Source organism: Phyllobates terribilis, unplaced genomic scaffold (assembly GCF_046119375.1).
Source record: "Phyllobates terribilis strain yellow unplaced genomic scaffold, ASM4611937v1 Scaffold_181__1_contigs__length_3860067, whole genome shotgun sequence".
Taxonomy (NCBI): Eukaryota; Metazoa; Chordata; class Amphibia; order Anura; family Dendrobatidae; genus Phyllobates; species Phyllobates terribilis.
Window position 1 is genome coordinate 3,253,924 of NW_027362941.1, and position 22,157 is coordinate 3,276,080.

The following is a 22,157-nucleotide window of genomic DNA, read 5'->3' on the forward strand; positions in this document are numbered from 1 at the left end:
GGGGAACGGGCGGGCCTGTCAATAGCTTCAATGCCTTCATCTTGCAGGAGCTACTGACACACTCCAGCCACATGAGGTCTGGCATTGTCCTGCATTAGGAGGAACCCAGGGCCAACTGCACCAGCATATGGTCTCACAAGGGGTCTGAGGATCTCATCTCGGTACCTAATGGCAGTCAGGCTACCTCTGGCGAGCACATGGGAGGGCTGTGCACACAAAGTACTGCGCCTTTCTGTGTGAGTGGGATAGTTGAGCAATAGAATAGGACTACAATAAAAGGGAGTGGCCTCTCAGACATTCACTTCAGCCAGGGAGTAAAAATGTCCTGCATGAAGCACTTGTTGACTTGCATAAGATTGTGTTACCACAACTGCATATCAAGCTGGGCCTAAAGAAGAACTTTGTAAAGGCAATGGATAAAAACGCAAAAGCATTCAAGTGCATCATTGATACATTTCTAAGGTTGAGTGAAGCAAAGATAAATGAAGGAATCGTTATTGGACCTCAGATTCATAAGCTTCTTCAAGATGAGAAGTTTCTCCGTTTGTTGCAGGGCAAGGAAGAGACTGCATGGGTAGCATAAAATTAGTGGCCACTAATTTTTTGGGAAACTCAAGAGCTATGAAGAGTCAAAACATAAGGATTTTGGCAGTAACATGTTAAAGATTCATGTCTTACATTCGCATCTAGACTTTTTTCCATCAAACTGAGGTGCACTGGGCGACGAGCACATTTCACCAAGATATTGCAGCTATGGAGAAAAAAATTCAAGGAAAATTGAATCCATCAATGCTTGCAGATTACTGTTACCGATTAAAAAGTACAAGTGACCAGTAAAGTTGTCACTGAATGAGGATCAAATTTTATAGTACAATTTCTGTAACTGTTTAATTCGCAATAGTGTTTAAACATATTTTAGTTATTTGATGTATTAAAGTATCCTCTAAATAAATCAGAAAATTGGCATAACAAAATATTCTGCATCTTTATATTTGCAAAAATAATAATGTTTCAAATGACAGAAACTTTTCTGCATTAATTATATGTAGCAGTAAAAGGAAAACTCTGATATTGAAACAAAACTAAAAATTTTCATTGTCAGATTTGAATTCTGGGGGTCGATATCATTAATAAATTATTAATTTCATAACTGAACCTGAAAACTTTAGAAAATATGTAGAACAGTGTAAGCATTCTATATTTTGAGTTGAATGTGCCTTATCTATTTCAATCATTTTTTAATTTCTTTTTTGGTCGACAGAAGTGTGAGCTTGATTTTTGCAGGAACACCTTGATTTTTTTGTTCATGTGACTGTTTTATTCTCTTTTCTTTAAGCAAGGTTAAAAGGCGTGGTCCAGCGCCTAAAATGTATTTGCTAAATATCTATCCTTACACTCAACACTTTTGTAATTTGCTTTATTATAAAATGCCCAATACATTTCCCTATATAGCTAATCTATAGATTTTTTTTTAATTTTTTTTTTTTCTGTACTTGTGACATTTCTTTTGAGAGGAGTCTCAAACATGACAACAAGGAAAGCAGGGGCTGCATTTACTCCCCGCGGCATCCATCGCCCCTCCTAGAACAGGGCATCACATGGGGCAGGTCAAGGTGCGATCCGATGTTTTGTCAGATCGCACTCAGACCAAAAATATAGCCATGTGCATTTGACCTTAGGAGTAAAGAAGATGCACCTTCTGTCAACCATCTAGATGTCTGTCGCTATCAAGTGCGGCATCTACAATGTGCAATGGCTGGGACTGGTGCTAGCACGGACCCTGACCTTTGTAGGTGGCACCCACTACTTCAAGTGCCAATTCAGGACTAACGTAACAGTCTTGTCGTTAACGTTAAGGCCAAATCACAGATATCACAATAGAATAAGACATGTTGTGAAAAAGGGTTTTAATGTGTTATGGGCTGGGATTGCATGGTCCGCAATGTCCAGGCTGATCATGAGTTTGCTTATCCAAACTAAGTCTCACAGGCATACTTGAGGCTGTTGAGTCATGACACCAGCGGTAAGTAAGGGCGTTGCAGGCTGTACACAGACCATGTAATATCTTAGTGCGAACGTAGCCATAATCTCAGAAATGGAATACAAGCAATAACAAGCATGACATTAATATATGTGATGATTTTCAGCCTCAGACATTATGAATCTATTTATTTAGATCCTGCATTATGCCCGATTGATTCTTGCCTTCAACCTTAGTCCTGAGTAACAAACATCTTACAGCTTTGCTCATTAAATTGTACACGTTTTTGCGCAACTGATACATTTGAAGATTAATTGGTATAACAGCACATGTGCAGTGCAGATTAAGGATACACGTGCATTTGTATAATCAAGTCATGAAGCCTATGCCCCATACTGGCATAGATTGCAAGACTTGATACAAAAACAGTGCAGCAAAGACACAGAAGACATTTTACCAAATGTTCCCAAATCCTTTATAACCACAAATGTTCCTCTTTTGTCACATGACACACATCTATGCGGTTAGGGCCGGACTGGCCTGGCAGAGTACCGGTGAAATGCCCGGTGGGCTCAAGAGAGAGAAACAGTTTTTATAGGCACAGGGGTCAGGATGAGGAACATACATTATTGGTTTATGGTGGCAAGTGAGGGACAATTACTGTAAAGGCCACTCCGGAGATATTACTGCTGCAATTTAATGTACTTTTGGAGATACTGTCTTACAAGGAGTAAGATGGGGGCCAAGGGGGGGGGGCTTTTAGCCATTGATAACTCTTTTCTGCATAGACAAGTCCTGGCTGGAAGAAATGATGGCGGTCTGCACTTAATGAAGAAGAAAAGCGAAGATGAATGACTTCAACTACAGACGTCACTGGTGAGACCGTGAGTTGTTACCTGTACCCTGACACTATACACTATATACAGAGCCAGGGCTGTGGAGTCAGTAAGCCAAACCTCCGACTCCAACTCCCTAATACATGGCTCATGTTTAAGTGATAAATTTACTGTAGTACAGATTCATCTCAGCTAAAAGTCTAGACCCTTAGATCAGGAATAGGACAGACATTTATAGAACATTTCATAACTTTCCCAAATTCTTATGAAAAAAATATTCCCCACAAACTGCATTGAACTACTGTACCCAATTTATTATATATTTTAGGAGTTTGAGTCAGTCCATTTTATATCAACTCCGATTCAGACTACACCAAAATGGACACAGACTCCACGACTCAGACTCCACAGCCCTGTACAGAGCTCCTGTGTATAATGTCACTGGTGATCACTGTATTACCTGTACACTGAAACTATATATTCAGAGCTCCTTTGCATAATGTCACCAGTGGTAATATTAGTGTTATTATTAGTATTGTGTTTTTTTTTTTTACTAATGATAAGTATTGTAATAGTGGGTCACTATGTGATGGTAATATGTGATCTGGTCATTTATCCCCTGTATATGGTATTATTTGGTCACCGTGTGGTGATAATATGTAGTCTGGTCCCAGTGTGGTGGTATCTGTCCCTTGTATGTGGTATTATTGGTCTTGGAATAGTGGATTGTGTTGTCTATGGCGGTCATTTGTTCTCTCCGATATCAATGAGGAGAAGATTCTTGATTTCCAATAGATTAAATACTTGGTGTTTAACCCCTCACTGTCCTGTGGCTAATTACACACTAGCAAATATGCAATACAATACAAATAGGCTTTATTGGCAGGACCAAAATACAATTAGTGTTGACAAAGCAAGAAAAAATAAATAAATAAGGGTGACGGGGAGGAGGCTTGTGGGGATGAGGTGATCAATTTGGTCACTAATAGACCATTTGGGGGTCTTACGTTCCTCTCCGTTTAGGACATGCGCTGACATATTGGACGGCGATTTCCACCGTTGATTCCTCTTCCCCCTGTAGGATGCAGAGTTTCCTTTCCTCGTCCATGTATAGGAAGTCCGGGATGTGAGTGGAGAGTCTCTGGAAATGGGAGGCCCTCACTGCTGAGCATTTGTTGCAGTGCAGCAGGAAGTGCACCTCATCCTCTAGGGCCCCCTGCTGGCACAGTCTGTTCTCCCGCGACTTATATGCCTGTTGGTGCTGTCCTGTTTCCACCTCTAGGCTGTGGGCACTTAGTCTGTACAGACTCAGGGTCTGCCTGTCTTTGGGGTGGTGTAACCTCTCCAGATATGGGGCCAAAGTGTACTCCCTCTGCAGTGCCCGGTAGATGGTGAGTTTCTGGGCTCTCTCTAGTTCACTTTTCCATCCCTTTATGTATTGCTTCTTGCAGCTCTCCGAGGTCCCCTTTATTTGGCCTTTTGTCAGGGTGTGTTGCGGACTTTGGCTGGACTGACTGCCGCGGTTCCTGGCTAGCTCTGGGCTCCAGCTCAGCAGGGCTTTATGATGGTAGGAGCTGGGGTTGCTGCTCTATATGTGTGCCTGAAATGATGGCGCCCTCTTGTGTATAGTGAGCCAAATGGGGAATTGGCCCAGCTCAGACCTACAGGCTATGTTTGAGGTGCTGCAATGGACCTGGAGGAGATATTTTCAGAACTCCAGGTGGAAGACTTCAGTTGGGCTGAGATTTCACTTTGCCTGATCTGAGTAGGTCTCTGGGCCCCATACTTAAGTGCCACACAGCAGTATAGGGGGGATGACGCTGTCAAATATCTTGAGGCAGACACTCACCGGTGATTTGAGGTGGTACAGTTGTCTTCTGATGGCGTATAAGGTTCTGCACACTTTACATTTCAGGGCTTCTGCCACTTACTTGAGGCTCCCAGTTTGGCTTAGCTCCAGACAGATGTAGGTATAGCTGCTGCTCTTCTCCAGCTTGGAGCCATTTAATGTGAGGGAGGGAGTGGGGGTTTTGCTCTGGTTCCTTCTCTGAAACACCATGACTTTCGTCTTCTTTTGTTCGATGGGCAAAGCCCATGTGGTGCTGGATGTTTCCAGCACTGCCAGGTTATCTTGGAGGAGAGTAGCAGGAGGTCATCTGCATACAGAAAGTACTTCACGTCTTGGTCGTGCAGACTGAAGCCTGGGGCGGAGGAGGATTCCAGAGCTGCAGCCAATTCATTTATGTAGATGTTGAATAGGGTTGGGCTCAGACTGCATGTCTGACCCCGTGGTCCTGTCTGAAGAAAGCAGTGCCCTTCCTCTTCACCTTCACGCTGCAATGGCTCTCAGTGTACGAGCTCTTGATGACGTCATAGGTTCAGCCGCCTATTCCGCTCTCTAGGAGTTTCAGGAACAGGCCAGGATGCCACACTGAGTAAAAGGCCTTCTTGAGGTCCACAAAACATGCAAATATTTTACCTTGCTTTTTGCTGTGGACATGGGTCTTGGTGAGGCTCTGCAGGGTGTAGATGTGATCGGTGGTTCGGCATGAATCCAGCTTGGCTTCCGTTGATGTCATGTTGGGTTAGGAAGGTGGTGATCCTTTTATCAATGATGCTGTTAAACAGTTTTCCCAGAATGCTGTTGCCACAGATGCCTTTGTAGTTTGCTGGATCGTATCAGACCCCATTCTTGTAGATGGGTATTATGAGACCTTGATTCCAGCTTTGAGGGAAGTAGCGGGCAGTCAGGACATGGGTGAATAGTTTTGACAGTGCTGCATATATGTCTGGGGAACTGTATTTCATCAGCTCTGGCAAGATGCCATCATTGACCCCAACCTTCTTGCATTTCATCGGTTTGATTCTGTATTTTATTTCCATCACACTGATTGGAATGTCCAGAAGATTTTTGTAAGTCCTTGATTGTCCTCTCCATGTCCCTCAGTTTTGTGATTAGGTGCTCCTGTGCAGGGGTTAGGTCTTTTTCTGGTATGTTCCTGTAGTGGCCCTCGAAGTAGTTGTGCCAGATGTTGCCATTCTGAATGTGGAGTGTGCTCTGTGCCGATGTGACTCCAGGTCTCTGTTGTTGGGGTATCTGTATTTTTGGTTTTGGGCTACCCTTAGGGAGTTACATATTGTCTTGCATTCTTTGTTGTACCATTTTTGGCACCGTTTATCTGTAGGTCTCTTGGGGTTAGTCCTTCTGAGGCCTGCAAGTTCTCCCATGGTATATAGGATGTTATTAAAGTCGTTCACTGCCAAGTTGACCCCTTGCTGGTTTGGTGTATAGAGACTTGTGTTAAAGTTTACAAGCAGCTCTTGAATCTCGATTCTGTTGGTCATGTTGGTGCATTCAGTGGATAACAGTTTGTGCCACTTGAAGGATAATGGCAGGTTGTGGAGACCGCTCAACTTGGGCTTTTGTGTGGGTGACTTGTCCGTGAATCTCATATACAGCAGTGTCTGGTTGTGGTCTGACAAGTGGGTTTCAGGGGTGACTATGAAGGTATTTCTGTTTGCTGGGTCCATGTCAGTAATAGCATAATCTACCACACTGCTGCCTGTGTGGGAGTTTAGTGTAAATCTCCCTAAAGAGTCGCATCGGAAGCGCACGTTCAGTATATGTAACGGGGGGCAGAGTGGCAGTCGGTGGCAAGCAGCATGTCAGTTTCAGTGATTAAATCCTCACTCAGGCTCGCTACAGAAAAAGGGGACTCTGAGAATCCCTGGGTGTGTGTGTGTTGTGGTGCTTCCGTGGAGGAGAGCTCCATACTCCCTTCTGACCCGCCATCCTGGGTGTTGAGTCATTTAGCCTTCAGAAGGAGAAAACCACACCAGCTTAAAAATGTAAAAACTTCTTTACTTGCAGCCAGAGTCACATACAGGGAGTAACAAGTGATACAGTCGCTTTGTGATCTCTTCACATGCAGCGGCACTTTACCAGTGATGAAAGACACAGACACAGATTTGGATATTTAGATTAACGCCGAATGCGCCAGCACTATGGGTAACTCCATTCTCTGTCCCACTGCCTGACCTGCTTGGATCCACCTTCCAGATGTGGTTGTTCTGGCTCGGCACGTAAGTTGAAGTTCCCAAATTGACCTCTCCATGTACATCTGTTCTTGTTGTCCCCGCTGTCTAGACTGCTCGGATTCACCTTCCAGATAAAGTTGTCCAAAAAGCTCCCAGAATGTGACACACACCCCCTTCTCCTGTACTTTCTCCTGTGTCCTCCTAACAGTCCTCACTAGCCACTGTCCCTCTCTCAACTAGAACTGCCTGCAATCAGGAAGTGTCTCAGTTTTTCACTGAACCTGCTCCTCCAACACTGGAGCAGCTCCTAAACCCCTTAACTCTTTCCTAACTTATAACTCCATACTCTGTATGCTATAGTGCCCACCTCTGCACTACTAATCTAATAGTCTACCTGCACTAACCTACACTGACCCTGTAAGTAACCCATCAGACATTAGGTTATATAAATGCTCATATATAAACATAGAATACATTATGTGCATTAAGACGGAAGAGGCGCATGACCCTCCCGGTCACCCTTTTACATGTATACAACGAAGGCTCGGGCACAGGTTCAGCAGTGTCCTGCCGCTTTTGTTCACAGTTCTGTGGTGGCTGTTTCTTGCTGTCTGTACCGAGTCGCTGTAAAAGGACTCGTCTCCCAGTACGTATGTGTTTCCATCAGGTGACACGTACAGTACAGACCAAAATTTGGACACCTTCTCATTTATAGATTTTTCTGTATTTTCATGACTATGAAAATTCTACATTCACACTGAAGGCATCAAAACTATGAATTAACACATGTGGAATTATATACTTAACAAAAAAGTATGAAACAACTGAAAATATGTCTTATATTCTAGGTTCTTCAAAGTAGCCACCTTTTGCTTTGATGACTGCTTTGCACACTCTTGGCATTCTCTTGATGAGCTTCAAGAGGTAGTCATCGGAAATGGTTTTCACTTCACAGGTGTGCCCTGTCAGGTTTAATAAGTGGGATTTCTTGCCTTATAAATGGGGTTGGGACCATCAGTTGTGTTGTGCAGAAATCTGGTGGATACACAGCTGATAGTCCTACTGAATAGACTGTTAGAATTTGTATTATGGCAAGAAAAAAGCAGCTAAGTAAAGAAAAACGAGTAGCCATCATTGCTTTAAGAAATGAAGGTCAGTCAGTCAGTGGAAGCAGCGCAGACAGGATTATTTTGCTTCTGGGGGATTTTTCCTGGGCCACTATTGTGAGTTTTGATAGGTCTTGTGTGACGGTCTCTGGGTGGATATGGTTTGAGTCGGTGTGTAGAATGAGGTGTGTGGGCTCTGAGATGTATGGGTTATTGAACATATCCTCTGCTTGTGGAATTGTCGAGCAGCGGATTTTTAGGACCTGTGCCCCCGGGAACAGTCTCTTCGTGTCCAGGTATTTCCCGTTTGAGTCAATTAATAGGACAATGGAGGGCCTGGTGTTTTATTTGGGCCATTTGTTTTCTGTGTGTGGTTGGGTCCTTGGGTATTGGTTGCCCTGGGTTGCTGTGATGATGGGGCTGTATTTTCATTGCTGGGATTGAATGTGGAGTTTATTTTAGTGTTGTTGGGTCCAGGGGTGCTGGTTACCTTGGTTTGCTTTGCGTCAGGGGCTGTATTTTTATTGATGGGATGGTGTGCAGATTCCGTTTGACTGAGGCTGTCGCAAGTCTGTGGTGTGTCAGGCACCGAGGTAGTTGGTGCAGGCATTGGTTTTGGGAGGTGGGGGGGGGGTAATTGTACTTTGTGGTGCCTCCTCCGGTTTTGTTGTAGGTTTGATGATTTAAGCTCAGATATTTCTTTTTTGAGCTGTGAATTTTCTTTCTGCAGCATTTGAAGTGATTGTTGCATTTCACACAGATCTGTTTTCACCCTGGATATTTCCTTCCTCAGTTGGTCATTTGCATTTTTTGCACCTTGGCTTCTTTGAAATTCCTCTTTGAATTGGACAAACTCACTTTCTAGTTGAGACAGGCTGTCTCTGAGTATATCCCAGGGGTGTTGAGAAATAGATGGGGCTGGGGGGGCGGCCGGAGACCCTGCCTGCTGTGATCTGATCAGCAGTGGTTGTGCTTTCTCTTTGCCTCAGGGTTATAACTTGATTCTTAATGTGCTGGAATTGTTGATAAAATTCCTCCAATTTGGGTTACGTTCCTTGTACCATGATAGTTCAGTTGCTATAAATGTTTATGTAGAGATTAAAACTCTCAGGGTCCTCTTCGTCATGTAATTGAATTGTTTGCCCCTGTTGATGCCACGCGTTTTGACATTCTTGTAATGTTTGCTGAGAGTCTGGTCCCAGCTTTTGTGGTGCCCCGAGTAGAATAACAGATTTGTTTTTTTCCCCTGTTCGTTAAGGTCTATCAATAGGATCTCTGGATTTTTCCAGATTGTGTCCATTTTTATGAGTTTTCTTGCTTCCCTGGATCTAGCATTTTCAGGGAAGGTTATCACTAGTGTGTCAGGCCCCCGGCTGTCTCAGTCTGTGGTCTCCAGGTCTTCTGCCTTCCCTGCACAACTATCCTTGTGTTTCATTTTGAAATGCTTTCTCTTATATTTTCTTGTGCGTAATTTACGGTCAGTTCTTATTTTAGCAATCTATTATCATGGTGCCCTTACCTTGGGGATGCACTGTGCTCTATTAGGGATGGTGGTTGTTTGCTGGGTCTCCACTAAGGGATCTTGTCTTGTCTTGTCTTGCTTTTGTATCTTGATTTTTCTTATGTCTTTTCATGTCGTGGCTTAAAATCTTTGTCCGGTGTGCTTAGTATTTCGCCAGGTCTGTAGATTTCTGGGATGTGTCCTCCAATCTGCTCATTATAAGGTATAAACTTGGGTATAATCAGCAGCTCATCTTGCAGTGTCCAGCTCTGCTCAGTGTCACAGCCCATATGCACTTAGAAGAGTTCAACAGTGAAAACGGTGTCCTGAATGCGGCAGCCAGGGTTGTATTTCTGTCCAGCCGTTTCACCGATGCCTTGTTCCAGTCATTACACTGGTTACCCATTAGCTACAGGGTCCAATATAAACTCATTGCTCTCACCCACAAAGCTCTCCACAGTTCTGCACCACCTTATATCTCCTCTCTCATCTCAGTCTATCATCCTACCCGTGCCCTCCGTTCCACAAATGACCTAGGACTAACATCCCCCATAATCCGAACCTCGCACCTCCGTCTCCAAGACTTCTCTCGTGCTGCGCCAGTTCTCTGGAATGCTCTACCCCAGTCTATCCGATTGATGCCTAGCCCTGATGTCTTCAAGCGCGCTTTAAAAACCCATCTCTTTATACAAGCCTACCACCTCAAATACCCAGTAAACTAACTTTCCCCTGTTCCCTCCTAAATACTATTCAGAATCCGCCCCCCACTGTTCATCCTTCTCTATACCCTCCACGCACATAACTGCACCCGGTAATTGAGTACTGCACTTAAACATACAGGCTGATGACCAGATCATACAGCTTTATATGACAATCCCGACTTATTATAATTGCCTGACCTGATATAACAAGCACTTTCCACCTATTGTGTCCCCCCATTTCCTTGTAGAATGTAAGCTTGCGAGCAGGGACCTCACTCCTGATGTTACTGTTAAAGTGTCTCACCTGTATTGAATTTATTGTTTGTACATGTCCCCGCTTAATTGTAAAGTGCTGCGGAATATGTTGGCGCTATATAAATAAAAATTATTATTATTATTATTATTAAAACAAATAACCACTAGTGATAAGCGAGCATGCTCGCCACTATTTGTTACTCGCCCGAGCATCACAGTGCTTGAGATGATTGTTACTCGGCGAGTTTTTTGAATGAAGCTCGAGCACCCGCCTCGCATGTTTGACGCATAATAGGCAGCCAATAACTATGCAGGGATTGCCTGACAGTCACTGTAATGCCGTAGCCTTATTGGTTGCAGCATTACAGTGATTGGCTGGCCGCATAGCATCATTGGGTCTATGCAAGACCCAATACCCTATATGCTCATCACAGTTTACCGGTCAAAGAGGCAGAGAGAGAGCTGCAGCTGAGCGAAGGAGAGAATTGGCAGTTATTTTAAACAGATTCCACATCACTATTATTAATCTATTCTAACAGTCCATGTAAGGGCTCATTCTGAAGAACATTAATCCTGCTGATAGCACTAGTTAGGCAGAGTTTGTGGAGAGCTAGTATAGTACAGAAGAGGGTCCATTGCATGTTCTTTCTGCTGCATGGAACTCCTATCAATAGCTATAGATATCAGGGCTGATAATGTTGGTGAAAAGCAATATACACCATTTTTACTGCTCCATTTGCTTGTTAGCAGCATACAACCAGATATGGTTGATTTTAATAACATTGCTGTATTGTGGAAGCAGAGAAACTTGTCCATCTCAGGTGGTCAAGTATTACTGCAGTATTAATCGTGATTTTTTTCTGGAAGCTGCAGAAGATTATACTTCATTTAAAGTCTACTACTTGTGTGTCCAAAATATATCCATACTTGTTCGCTGACCAATAATGGTACTGGCCAAAAGAATTGGTCATCAGACGTGATCAAATACTGCGGTATTAATCCTGCCTTTTTTGCAACCTGCAAAATATATTATACTCAATTTAAAATGGGCAAGGCAAGTGGTAAGAGACAGGGAAGTGGATGCTTATGGCGCACGCAAAGGCCGAGGATGTGGGCAAGATGACACTGCCTGCTGAAAGAGCACAACAAACACCCACATCATGTCGACCTACGATCCTGTCCCACCTTCTAGGGGGCCGTGGAACACCACTCTGGAAGCCAGAGCAGTGTGAAAAGGTTGTTGGTTGGATAGCAGATAATGCTTACAGTCAGATTGCCACAACCACCATCACCCTGTCTTCCACACGATCAAGTCTCAGTAGCCGAGAGTCTGAACCATATATTCCTCACCCTGATCCTCCTTCCTCCCACCATGCCGAGGGCCTGAAGACAAGCGATTGCACACTTGGACACTCTGAAGAGATGTTAACATTTCCATTTATTGAATCCTAGCCTCTCGCTCGGTCCGCTTCAACCGGGGCAAAAGGAGATTGATGTAGCAAATATTTGAGCAGCCACAGTCACATGAAGGCGACGGTGGGAAAGTGCAATTACTGTCCCAAGAGGTGGATGATGATGATGATGATGATGATGATGAGACAATTGCCAGCAAGTCAGGAGAAGGCCCAGAGTGCGTACATGGAAGACGAGGTGGTGGACGATGAAGTCACTGAGCGAACCTGGCAAGGTGACATGCATAGCGAGAACAGCAGCGCAGAAGGGGAGGAAGGCGAAGCACCACAATAGATACGAAGAAGCAGTGGGGTGGCCACAGAGAAGGCAAGCAACTGTCCCCCAAAACACCAATAAGAGGGAAGCTGCCAGTCCAACTGCTAGGTCTTCCAGAGTCTGGCTCTTTTTTATAAAGACTATCCAGTTAACCCAAAAAAGGCCATTTGCAACATCTGCCATGCTAGCATCAGAAGGGACAGCAAAACTGACAGCCTGACTACCACCAGCATACTCGTGCAAATGACCGCAAAGCACCCGACTAGTTGGGCCATACGCCAGGGTCCAGAAACCGTGTCTGCGGATGACACCACTGCCTCTTAAGCTGTTTTACATGCACACCAAGCCTCTGTCCATGATGCAGATGAAGATGCCTCCCACCCTGCTTCTGTCATTGCACACTTGCAACCATCAGCAACCACGTCCATGTCTTTGTCGCAACATTCAGTTGACTCTACCCCAGTCCTTGGAACGCAAGCGCAAATACGCACCCACCAACAGGCCACAATACTAAACTGCCATATTTCTCGACTGCTTGCACTAGAAATGTTGCCTTTTAGGCTCAAGGAGACTAAAGCTTTTCAAAACCTCATGGCGGTGGCTGTCCCTTGGTACGCAGTCACCAGCCACCATTATATCTCCCGATGTGCCATTACCACCTTACACAAGCACGTGTCCCAGAACATTACCCGTGGCCTCACCAATGCAGTTATTGGGAAGGTCCACCTAACCACGGACACGTGAATATGTGCTTGTGGCCAGGGATGGTACATTTCACTGACAGCAGACTGGGTTAATATTGTGGAAGCAGAGACCCAGTCGGACCCTGCAACGGAACATGTCCTCCCGGCGCCGAGGATTGCGAGCCAATCAGAGTTGACCCCACATTCTACAGCTCCTGAACTTGTCCTCCTCCTCTTCAGCCTCCATCTCCGAAATGACCACGTCAGTCGCAAGCTGGAAACACTGGCTTGGCCAAGCGGTAACAGGCTCTGCTGAAGCTAATCTGCTTAGGTGACAAACTGCACACTGCTGCAGAGTTGTTGAAAGCTGTAAAAGAGCAGGCAGATCTATGGCTCTCACCACTGAACCTACAGCCAGGCATGATCGTGTGTGATAATGATTACCTGGTAGCGGCTCTTTAGCTTGGCATACTCGCAAACGTACCATGCCTGGACCATGTGCTCAACCTAGTGGTCCAGCGGTTTCTCAAAACTTACCCAGATCTGCCTGAGCTGCTTGTGAAAGTATGCCACGAGTGTGCCCATTTACGAAAGTTAGCTACAGCTTCCGCCGACCTGACAGTGAGTCAGCAGCTTCCAGCTCACCGACTGGTGTGCGATGTCACCACGCGTTGGAAATCAACGTTGCATATGTTGGGAAGTATTTGTGAGCAGGAGAGGGCAGTTGTTGAGTAGCAGCTTCAACACGCCCGTCGGTATTCAGGTCAGCCTCCGCACATAAGAGCTGATGAGTGGGCATGGATGTCTGACATAATTAGCGTCACGATCCTGCTTCTCTGTCTACTTAAACGCTCGCTGCTCACATCGGAGCACGATGAAATGGAGCAAGGAACTATACAGGTTGATGCTACACAGCCCAGCCTCATCTCATCTCATCTTCTCAACACGGATTGGGTGACAATGAGGAGGAAGAACAGGAGCTAGTTTCCTGCACTACAGATGGTACTACCCACACCACATTCATACCGTGTGTTCAGCGTGGATGGCCTGAAGAGGGGGGGGGACGAGGAGGAGAACATGGACAGTTGTCTTCTTGGTGGGGACAAGGAAGTCTTGGTTGTTAGCAGTCTGGCACACATGGCTGCATTTATATTCCTCAGCCTTTCCCGTGACCCTCACTTTATGTGCATTTTGGGCAACAGTAATTACTGGTTAGTCACACTTCTAGACCCGCACTACAAGGAGAACTTTCCATCTCTCCTCCCCATGGCGGACAGGTCTAATAAAATGTTGCAGTAGCAGAAGGCCCTTGCTTTAGAATTAAAAAAAAGGAAAAAAATCCCAGCTGACAACGCTGACGGCATTGGTCACAGTTCCTTGGACAACCAAGGAGTACAGGCGAGGGATACACAAACCAGATGCAGCAGAGGCAGGGGAACACTGTCAAAGGTCTGGGACAGTTTTCTCAGACCCTCCCAGCGACCAGGGCCTAATGCGTGGGTCACTCTGACAAGGAGGGAAAAGTTTTGGAAGATGCTGAAGGAGTACATTGCTGACCATACCATCATCCTCCATGATTTCTCTGTGCCTTACAACTATCGGGTATCTAAGTAGGACACGAAGCATGAACGTTTTTCTCTACGCCTTGGAAGTCCAGACTTGCCCTGCCGCTAGCGTTTTGTCAGAGCGGATTTTTAGTGCCACCGGAGGAATTATAACTGAAAATGCTGACAGGCTTACTTATCGAAATGAAGAAGGGCTGGATTGGGTCAGATTTCTCGACACCACAGAATGATAGCAGTGGAACAAACTCAAATCCAGTCTTTTTTTGGAGGGTCTATTCCCATGCACCCCTTCACATCCAGACACGGGTACACGCTTCAGGATTTTGTCTATTTAATGTTGTCGTACTCCTTATCCTTCTCCTCATCCTCTACCACCATATCACCAGGGTGGCCATCATGCAACACTCACAATTTTTTTTAAGGGTGTTTATGATGCCTGTAAGAACTATTTTTTTTAGAGGCCTACCTCTAACATTCGATAGAATATATATGTATAGTGGTAAATGTTTTTCAGCCCATGCACTCCCCCATGATGTTCCCGTGTCATTTCAGCATGGTTTCCATTGCTTTCACAAATTTTTAGGTCCCCTCTAGACATTCCGGGGGGGCTGCCGGAAAAATGCTCAAGTTTCCCATTGACTTACATTGGGCTTGCTACTCGGATCGAGCGTTACAATTTACTCGACCAGAGTAATGAGTACACAAGCATTTTAGTGCTCGCTCATCACTAGCAATCACCTACCCTTTTAAATCAATATTTGTAAGCCAAAATCAGGAGAGGGCGATACGTCACCACTTCTGCATTTATCACCCAATACTGATTTTGGATTCCAAATACTGATAAAATACTAAACGTGTGAAAGTGGCCAAGGTTAAGTGATAAGATTGATTAGTGAGTGTCCGACTGCTAGGATCTCCACCAATCGGCGTAATGTGCAACTTTTACACCCATTAGCATGGAGTGGCTTGTACGACTCCACCACTGATCCATTCATTCCCCAAAAGGATGAATGGAGCCATGGTCAGACATCCCGCCTGCCATTCAATTTTAAAATGGGGATAAAATGGAAATTAAAGTGCCCAATTCTTCTGATCGGTGAGGTTTCCAAAGGTTGGATTCCACCGATCAATAAGTTATCACCTACCTAACCAGTGGATCAGTGATAACTTGTTTTCATCAAAGAACCCTTTAATGCAAATTACAGTAATTGTACATCCCAGTTATAGTGGCGCAAAGTAGATGTGCTGGAGGTGCCTGTGTTTTATAGTCGAAGCTCCACTATAACAGGGATAACAGCTAACAGATATTTGCATATAGCTGTAGGGAGGGCCCCTAGAGCCAATTCGTGCTGTGGGCCCCAGACATCCCAAGCCAACCCTGTATGCGGTAATCCAATTCGACCCAAACATGCTGCAGCATATCCCCGTTGATGGTGATTAGAGCAGCAGTAACGCGGTCCCAGAGCTCATCCAGTGTTGCTGGCAAAGGCAACACAAACAATGTCTTTAACGTAGCACCAAAGGAATAAGTCATACACTGTCAGATCGGGAGAGCTGGCGCAGCATCTGAAGAGTGCCAAGTCAACAACAGTACAGTGCCCAATCCATCAGTTTGGGAATTCCTCGTTGAGATAGCGACACATCTCTATATGCCAATGGGGTGCAGCTCCATCTTGTTAGAAAATGAAGTTTCTGGAATCAGTTGCAGAAATAACCATAAATAACATATCGAGGTATGATGTACCAGTCACTCTCTTCAGTGAAAAAAAAAGGGCCCGTAAACCTTTGTTTTTGAGATTGCACAAAAAAGCTCTTAATTTCCTTAGTGGCATTGGGATTTTCTGTTCCCCATATGAGGACATAGTGACGGTTCACCTTTCAGCTTAAAGCGCAGTTGACAGCAGGATGGTGCTCAGTAAACCATATACACTGTCAGGTGGGAGCCGTTACACTGATTAAAATGATATCTATGTTGATGAAATCTGTGCTGCAGTTCCTTTTTAATCTTTATTTTCATTCAAGAGATAATGATATGCTAGTGTGTCAGGGCAGGCCTTTGGGGAGAGGTTTTATGTGGTGCGCTGCTTATATATTCCACTAAATGGCTTTTGACAGGTAACTGTGCCTTCAGTGACCTGCCTACTATTTTAAATACTGCCGGTTACCAAGAGATACTACTGCGAAAGCGCGGCCGGAGGTGCCATATTGCAGCAGGCAAATTTCTTTTTTCTCCAGCAAAATGGCACCGCTAGCGCAGTAGCACCTATTGGTAAGCAATAGATGCTACTGCGCAAGCGCGGCCGTTGGCGTTATATTGCTGCAGGCAAATTTCTTTTTCCTCCAGCAAAATGGTGAAGCGTGTGTGTAGTAGCTACTGCACAAGCGTCACTAGCGCCATTTTGACTAGGTGAATCACTTTCATACTGTCTTCAAAAAGCTCGCTGCACAGTAACAATTCATTTACACGTCTCATACTCAAACACAAAATGCTTTCTCTTGCATAAGTCCCCAGTTTGGAATCTGATGTAGCCCTGCCACCTGTTGAGTCACAAGCGTGTTACAAACTTAGATGTGACTTTTCAATAAGTTATAACAAATGGGTGAAATTTATATTTATCTTTGCAGTAGTATGAATGCAAAACCCGATGAATCTTTTATATTCAACCTGTCTAGTACTTTAAGAGTACAGTAAAGTGTTAAGTATGGTCCAAAAGAAATAACCAAAAAGGTTAAAGCTTTACAATAGTTTTAATTTTTATTGCATACATCAGTAATACTGATAAGATTTTATTGAGGAGGGAGGAGCTCTGCCTCTAGCTCCTCCCTTCTTCCATCTACATAAAATCTCATAAGCAGCCCGTGCCATCTCTTATATCCATAATGCGAAAGGGTCTTCACCGAGATTTTACCTCCGAATTGAGAATTTGGATAAGGACATCAATTTGGGCAGAAAAACAGATTTTTCTGATAAGATATATTTAAAAAGTTGCTTATTGTCATGTGGACTATTGATTTATGAAATAAAACGCAAATCACCGATCAGCACTTGTGCGCGCGGTTTTACACTTTTTTTTTTCCCCACAGACTCTTTTGTACAGTACAGTCAGATCTTTCGCCGTGCTGGGTCTTGTGGTGCCACAGAAGCCTGTGACACCACAATCGCCGCTCCTGCTGCTACAGAAGACATCAATAAGTAGATCCCTATCTGATCTCTCCTCATCCATCCTAATCCCCCTCTCCCCCTTCCTTTTACCCCCTCCCCACACCCCCCCTCTTTCTGCACAGATCGCTGATCAGTACTTGATCACTTGATTTTTGGCAGGTTTTTTTTTTTTCATGTGTCCTGCAGCATCCAAGCCCTGATCACTGACTACAGCGAGCATGTATGCTGATCAGTGATGTTTTCCCGGACTTTTTTTTTTTTTCGTCCCTGTCCGGACTTTTTTCGCCCCACTTTGCACCAACTCCGTGTGTGCATCCAGCAGCCACCGAGCATTGATCAGTGACGCAAATCACCATTTTTTTTTTTTTTTAGAGGGCAGTTGCGCTGTCCATTCATGCACCGTGCTGGGCCTTGTAGTGCCACAGAAGCCTGTGAAACCACAATCGCTGCTGCTGCAACAAAAGACATCAGACAGAAGAAATCAGAAAGACAACTGTAAGTAGATTTTTTGATTCCTCCTCATCTACCCCAATCCCCAGTCTCCCCCCTTTCTGCCACCAAGTGCTGATCGGTACTTGATAGCTCCACTTTTGGCAGCTTCTTTTTCTTGCGCTACCTGCAGCGGCAGAGCGCTTATCAGTGACCGTAGATCACTGATCTGCATTCGTGCTTGCGGTTTTACACGCCCCCCCCTTCTTTGCACTACCTCCGTGAATGGTTTTGTATGCCATGGTTAGGGTTTTGAACTGGATTCTCTGGGCAATGGGGAGCCAGTGAAGGGATTGACAGGGGAGAGGCCAGGGAATAGCGGGGGGACAGGTGGATTAGTCGGGAAGCAGAGTTTAGGATAGATTGGAGGGGTGCGAGAGTGTTGGAAGGGAGGCCACAGAGCAGGAGGTTGCCGTAGTCAAGGCCGGAGATGAGTGCATGCACTAGTGTTTTTGCAGATTCATGGTTGAGGAATGTGCAGATTCGGGAGATATTTTTGAGCTGGAGTCGGCAGGAAGTGGAAAGGGCTTGGATATGTGGTTTGAAGGAGAGATCAGAGTCCAGGGTTACTCCAAGGCAGCGAGCTTGAGAGACTGGGGAGAGTGGGCAGCCACTGACATTGATAGGTCAGTTGGGGGGGGGGGGGGTGAATGGGATAGCAGAAAGATGATGAATTCTGTTTTGTCCATGTTAAGTTTTAGAAATCTAGCAGAGAAGAAGGATGTGAGATTTTGTGAGATTTTGGTTAGTAGGGAGAAGATATCAGGTCAAGAGCGGTAGATCTGTGTGTCATCAGCATAGAGGCGATACTGAAAGCCGTGAGACTATGAGCTGTCCCAGGCCGAAGGTGTAGATGGAGAAGAGTAGGGGTCCTTGAACTGAACCTTGGTGGACACCGACAGATAGGGGGTGAGAGGAGGAGGTGGTATGTGAGTGGGAGACACTGAATGTCCTGTCTGTTAGGTATGAGGAGATCCAGGATAGGGCCAAGTCTGTGATGCCGAGAGATGAGAGTCTGTAGTAAGAGGGAATGGTCCACTGTGTCAAAGGCAGATGACAGGTCTAGGAGGAGGACAGAGTAGTGTCGCTTAGATTTGGCGGTTAGTAGGTCGTTGGTGACTTTAGTCAGTGCAGTTTCAGTAGAATGGTGCGGTCGGAAACCAAATTGTAGGCGGTCGAAGAGGGAGCAGGAGGAGAGGTGGGAGGACAGTTCAGAATGGACGTGTTGTTCCAGTAGTTTTGAGGCATAGGGGAGAAGTGAAATGGGGCGATAGCTAGTCAGAGAGGATGGGTCAAGGGAGGGCTTTTTGAGGATGGGTGTGATTGAGGCATGTTTGAAGCATGAGGGGAAGACACCAGTTGTTAGTGACAGGTTAAAGAGGTGGGCTAGGGTTGGGATGAAGATAGTGGTAAGGTTTGGGATGAGGTGGGACGGGATTGGGTCAAGTTCACAGGTGGTGAGGTGTGATTTGGAGAGTAAAGAGGAAAGTTGATCTTCCGTAATGGTGGAGAAGGTGGTTTTGGAGGAGGAGGGTTGCGTAGGTGTGGGGAGGGGCTGTGGGGGCTTTAGGCAAAAGCTTTGTCTGATGGTGTCAATCTTCTGCTTCAAGAATGAGGCAAAGTCTTCGGCTGAAATAAGAGGCGAGGAGGAGGCACTGGGGGACGGAGGAGAGAATTGAAGGTGTTGAATAGTTGTTTGGGGTTGTGAGACAGGGAGGATATGAGGGATGCGAAGTATGTTTGTTTTGCTGCAGTGAGTGTGGACTTGAAGGCAGTGAGGGACTGTTTGAATGCAATGAAGTGCTCATTGGAGGGGGACTTGTTCCATCTACGCTCGGAAACCCTGGAGGCCCGTCGCAGTTCTTTAGTTAGGCTGGTGTGCCAGAGTTGTCTGTTCATTGTGCGAGTTTTGGTATGTGTGAGGGGGGCAACCGAATCGAGAGCTGCAGCTGTTGTGGTGTTGTTTTAAGTGGCAGCAACATCTGCATCATGTAAGGAACTAATGTCTGTAAGAGGGAGAAGGGATTCAGAGAGTGAGTGTAGGTCAAGGTGTCTGAGATTTCTGCGAGGGTGTGCAAGTTTGTGGAGTGGGGATTGTTGACCTGGAGAGGAGAGGGAAGAGAATGTAAGTAGGTTGTGGTCAGAGAGAGGGAGAGGTGAGTTAGAGAGGTTAGATAGGGAACAGAGGCGGGTGAAGATGAGGTCCAGCGTGTGGCAGTCTTTGTGGGTGGGTGTGGAAGACCACTGAGTAAGACCGAAGGAGGGATAGAAGCTTAGAGGCAGCTGAGAGGGAAGTGTCATTGTGGATGTTAGTCGCCCATGAGGATAGTGGCGATGTCAAGGGAGAGGAAATGAAGTAGCCAAGTGGTGAAGTGGTCAAAGAAAGTGGTGGTTGATCCTGGGGGGCGGTAGATGACAGCCGGTTGGAGGGGGAGTAGATGCGCACGCAGTGCACTTCAAAAGAGGGGCGAGTAATTGAGGGCGGCAGTGGGATATGGGTGAAGGAGCAGTTATCTGAGAGGAGGAAACCTATTCCTCCACCGTGCTTGCCGGATTAAGTTTATTGTCATTCAGGTACCCAATAAATTCCGGTATGGAAGACACATCGCCTCTCCATATGAAGATTAAATCATCGATGTATCTGCCATACCAGAAAATATCCCGGGACCAAGGATTGGCAAAAGTATATAGTGTTACATATTCCCAATGGGACATTACCATGTTTGCTAAAGACTGAGAATAACTAGATCCCATAGATACTCCTCTACATTGGAGATAGAATTCATGGTTGTACATAACAAAATTATTAGTCATTAAATATATCGGTATGTCGGTATATAAACATCACTAAAACCTTTACCAATGCCGATCTAAGTGAAACACACAACATAAGGAGTTACTTAAATTGCAATAGTAGCTATGTAGTATATATAATTAAATGCACTATTTTCAATTTATTATATGTTGGATGCACTATAAGAAAGTTAAAACAACGAGTGGATGAACATTTAAGTGATATCTGTAATGTTACTAATCATAACATTTCTTGTGCCTCCAGACATTGAATTGAGCAGCACAATAGAGACATCTTCATTTCAGGTCTTTGCCATTGAAAAACTTACTTTGAACCCACGGGGTGGAGACAATAGGAGATGCCTACTTGATCGAGAAGCATTTTGGATGCATCATTTAGACACCTGTCAACCAAATGGTCTAAATCTACGGAGAGAATTACTGTTTCATTATAACGAGTGAATTATCTCCATATGCGTTATCTTCTTTGTCAGGTCACTTGTTTTATTTTTATTTTTACACTAGTTTTGTTAAAAAATGAATTTTACACACTTGTATGTGAATTTTTGTATCATGTGACTTTTATTCTGAATGTTGATTGGTGAATAATGGTTTATATACCTTTGCAATGCCTTTCGCAAGCCAGTCTTGACAAAGAACGCGCTTTTTGATTTCGAAATGCGTTGCTTTGGCTATACACCATGACTATGGAATCTGAATTTTAAATTTTTGTCTACAATAAAGAATATTTTTTTGGACTTTTGAACGTCTGAGCTCAGGTGAGCTGGTGAAATCTCCTTTTTCTAGAATATGCATGTATGGTACCCAATCCCTCATCCTGGTATGCATGGCACCCCCCACCCAATACCGGTATGCGTGCCACCCCCCCCCCCAATCTTGGTATGCATGGCACCCCCTCCCCAATCTTGGTATGCATGGCACCCCCTCCCCAATCTTGGTATGCATGGCACCCCCTCCCCAATCTTGGTATGCATGGCACCCCCTCACCTCCCAATCTTGGTATGCATGGCACCCCCTCACCTCCCAATCTTGGTATGCATGGCACCCCCTCACCTCCCAATCTTGGTATGCATGGCACCCCCTCACCTCCCAATCTTGGTATGCATGGCACCCCCTCACCTCCCAATCTTGGTATGCATGGCACCCCCTCACCTCCCAATCTTGGTATGCATGGTACCCTCTTTACCCCCCCAACCCTGGTATGCATGGTATCCCCTCTACCCCCAATCCTGGTATGCATGGCACCCCCTCCCCCCCCAATTCTAGAATACATGGCACCCCCTCACCTCCCAACCCA

At 45.2% G+C, this 22,157-nt stretch overlaps 1 protein-coding gene across 6 annotated transcripts in view; it reads right to left on the reverse strand.

Annotated features, from left to right (window-relative positions):
* Positions 1–22,157, reverse strand: part of EYA3 (EYA transcriptional coactivator and phosphatase 3) — a 373,281-nt gene that overhangs the window by 267,843 nt on the left and 83,281 nt on the right. For all 6 annotated transcript variants that reach the window (XM_073664988.1, XM_073664982.1, XM_073664980.1 and 3 more), the window contains exon 3: positions 679–751. In XM_073664988.1, the coding sequence (XP_073521089.1) occupies positions 679–751 (73 nt within the window). The remainder of the gene's footprint in view (positions 1–678; positions 752–22,157) is intronic.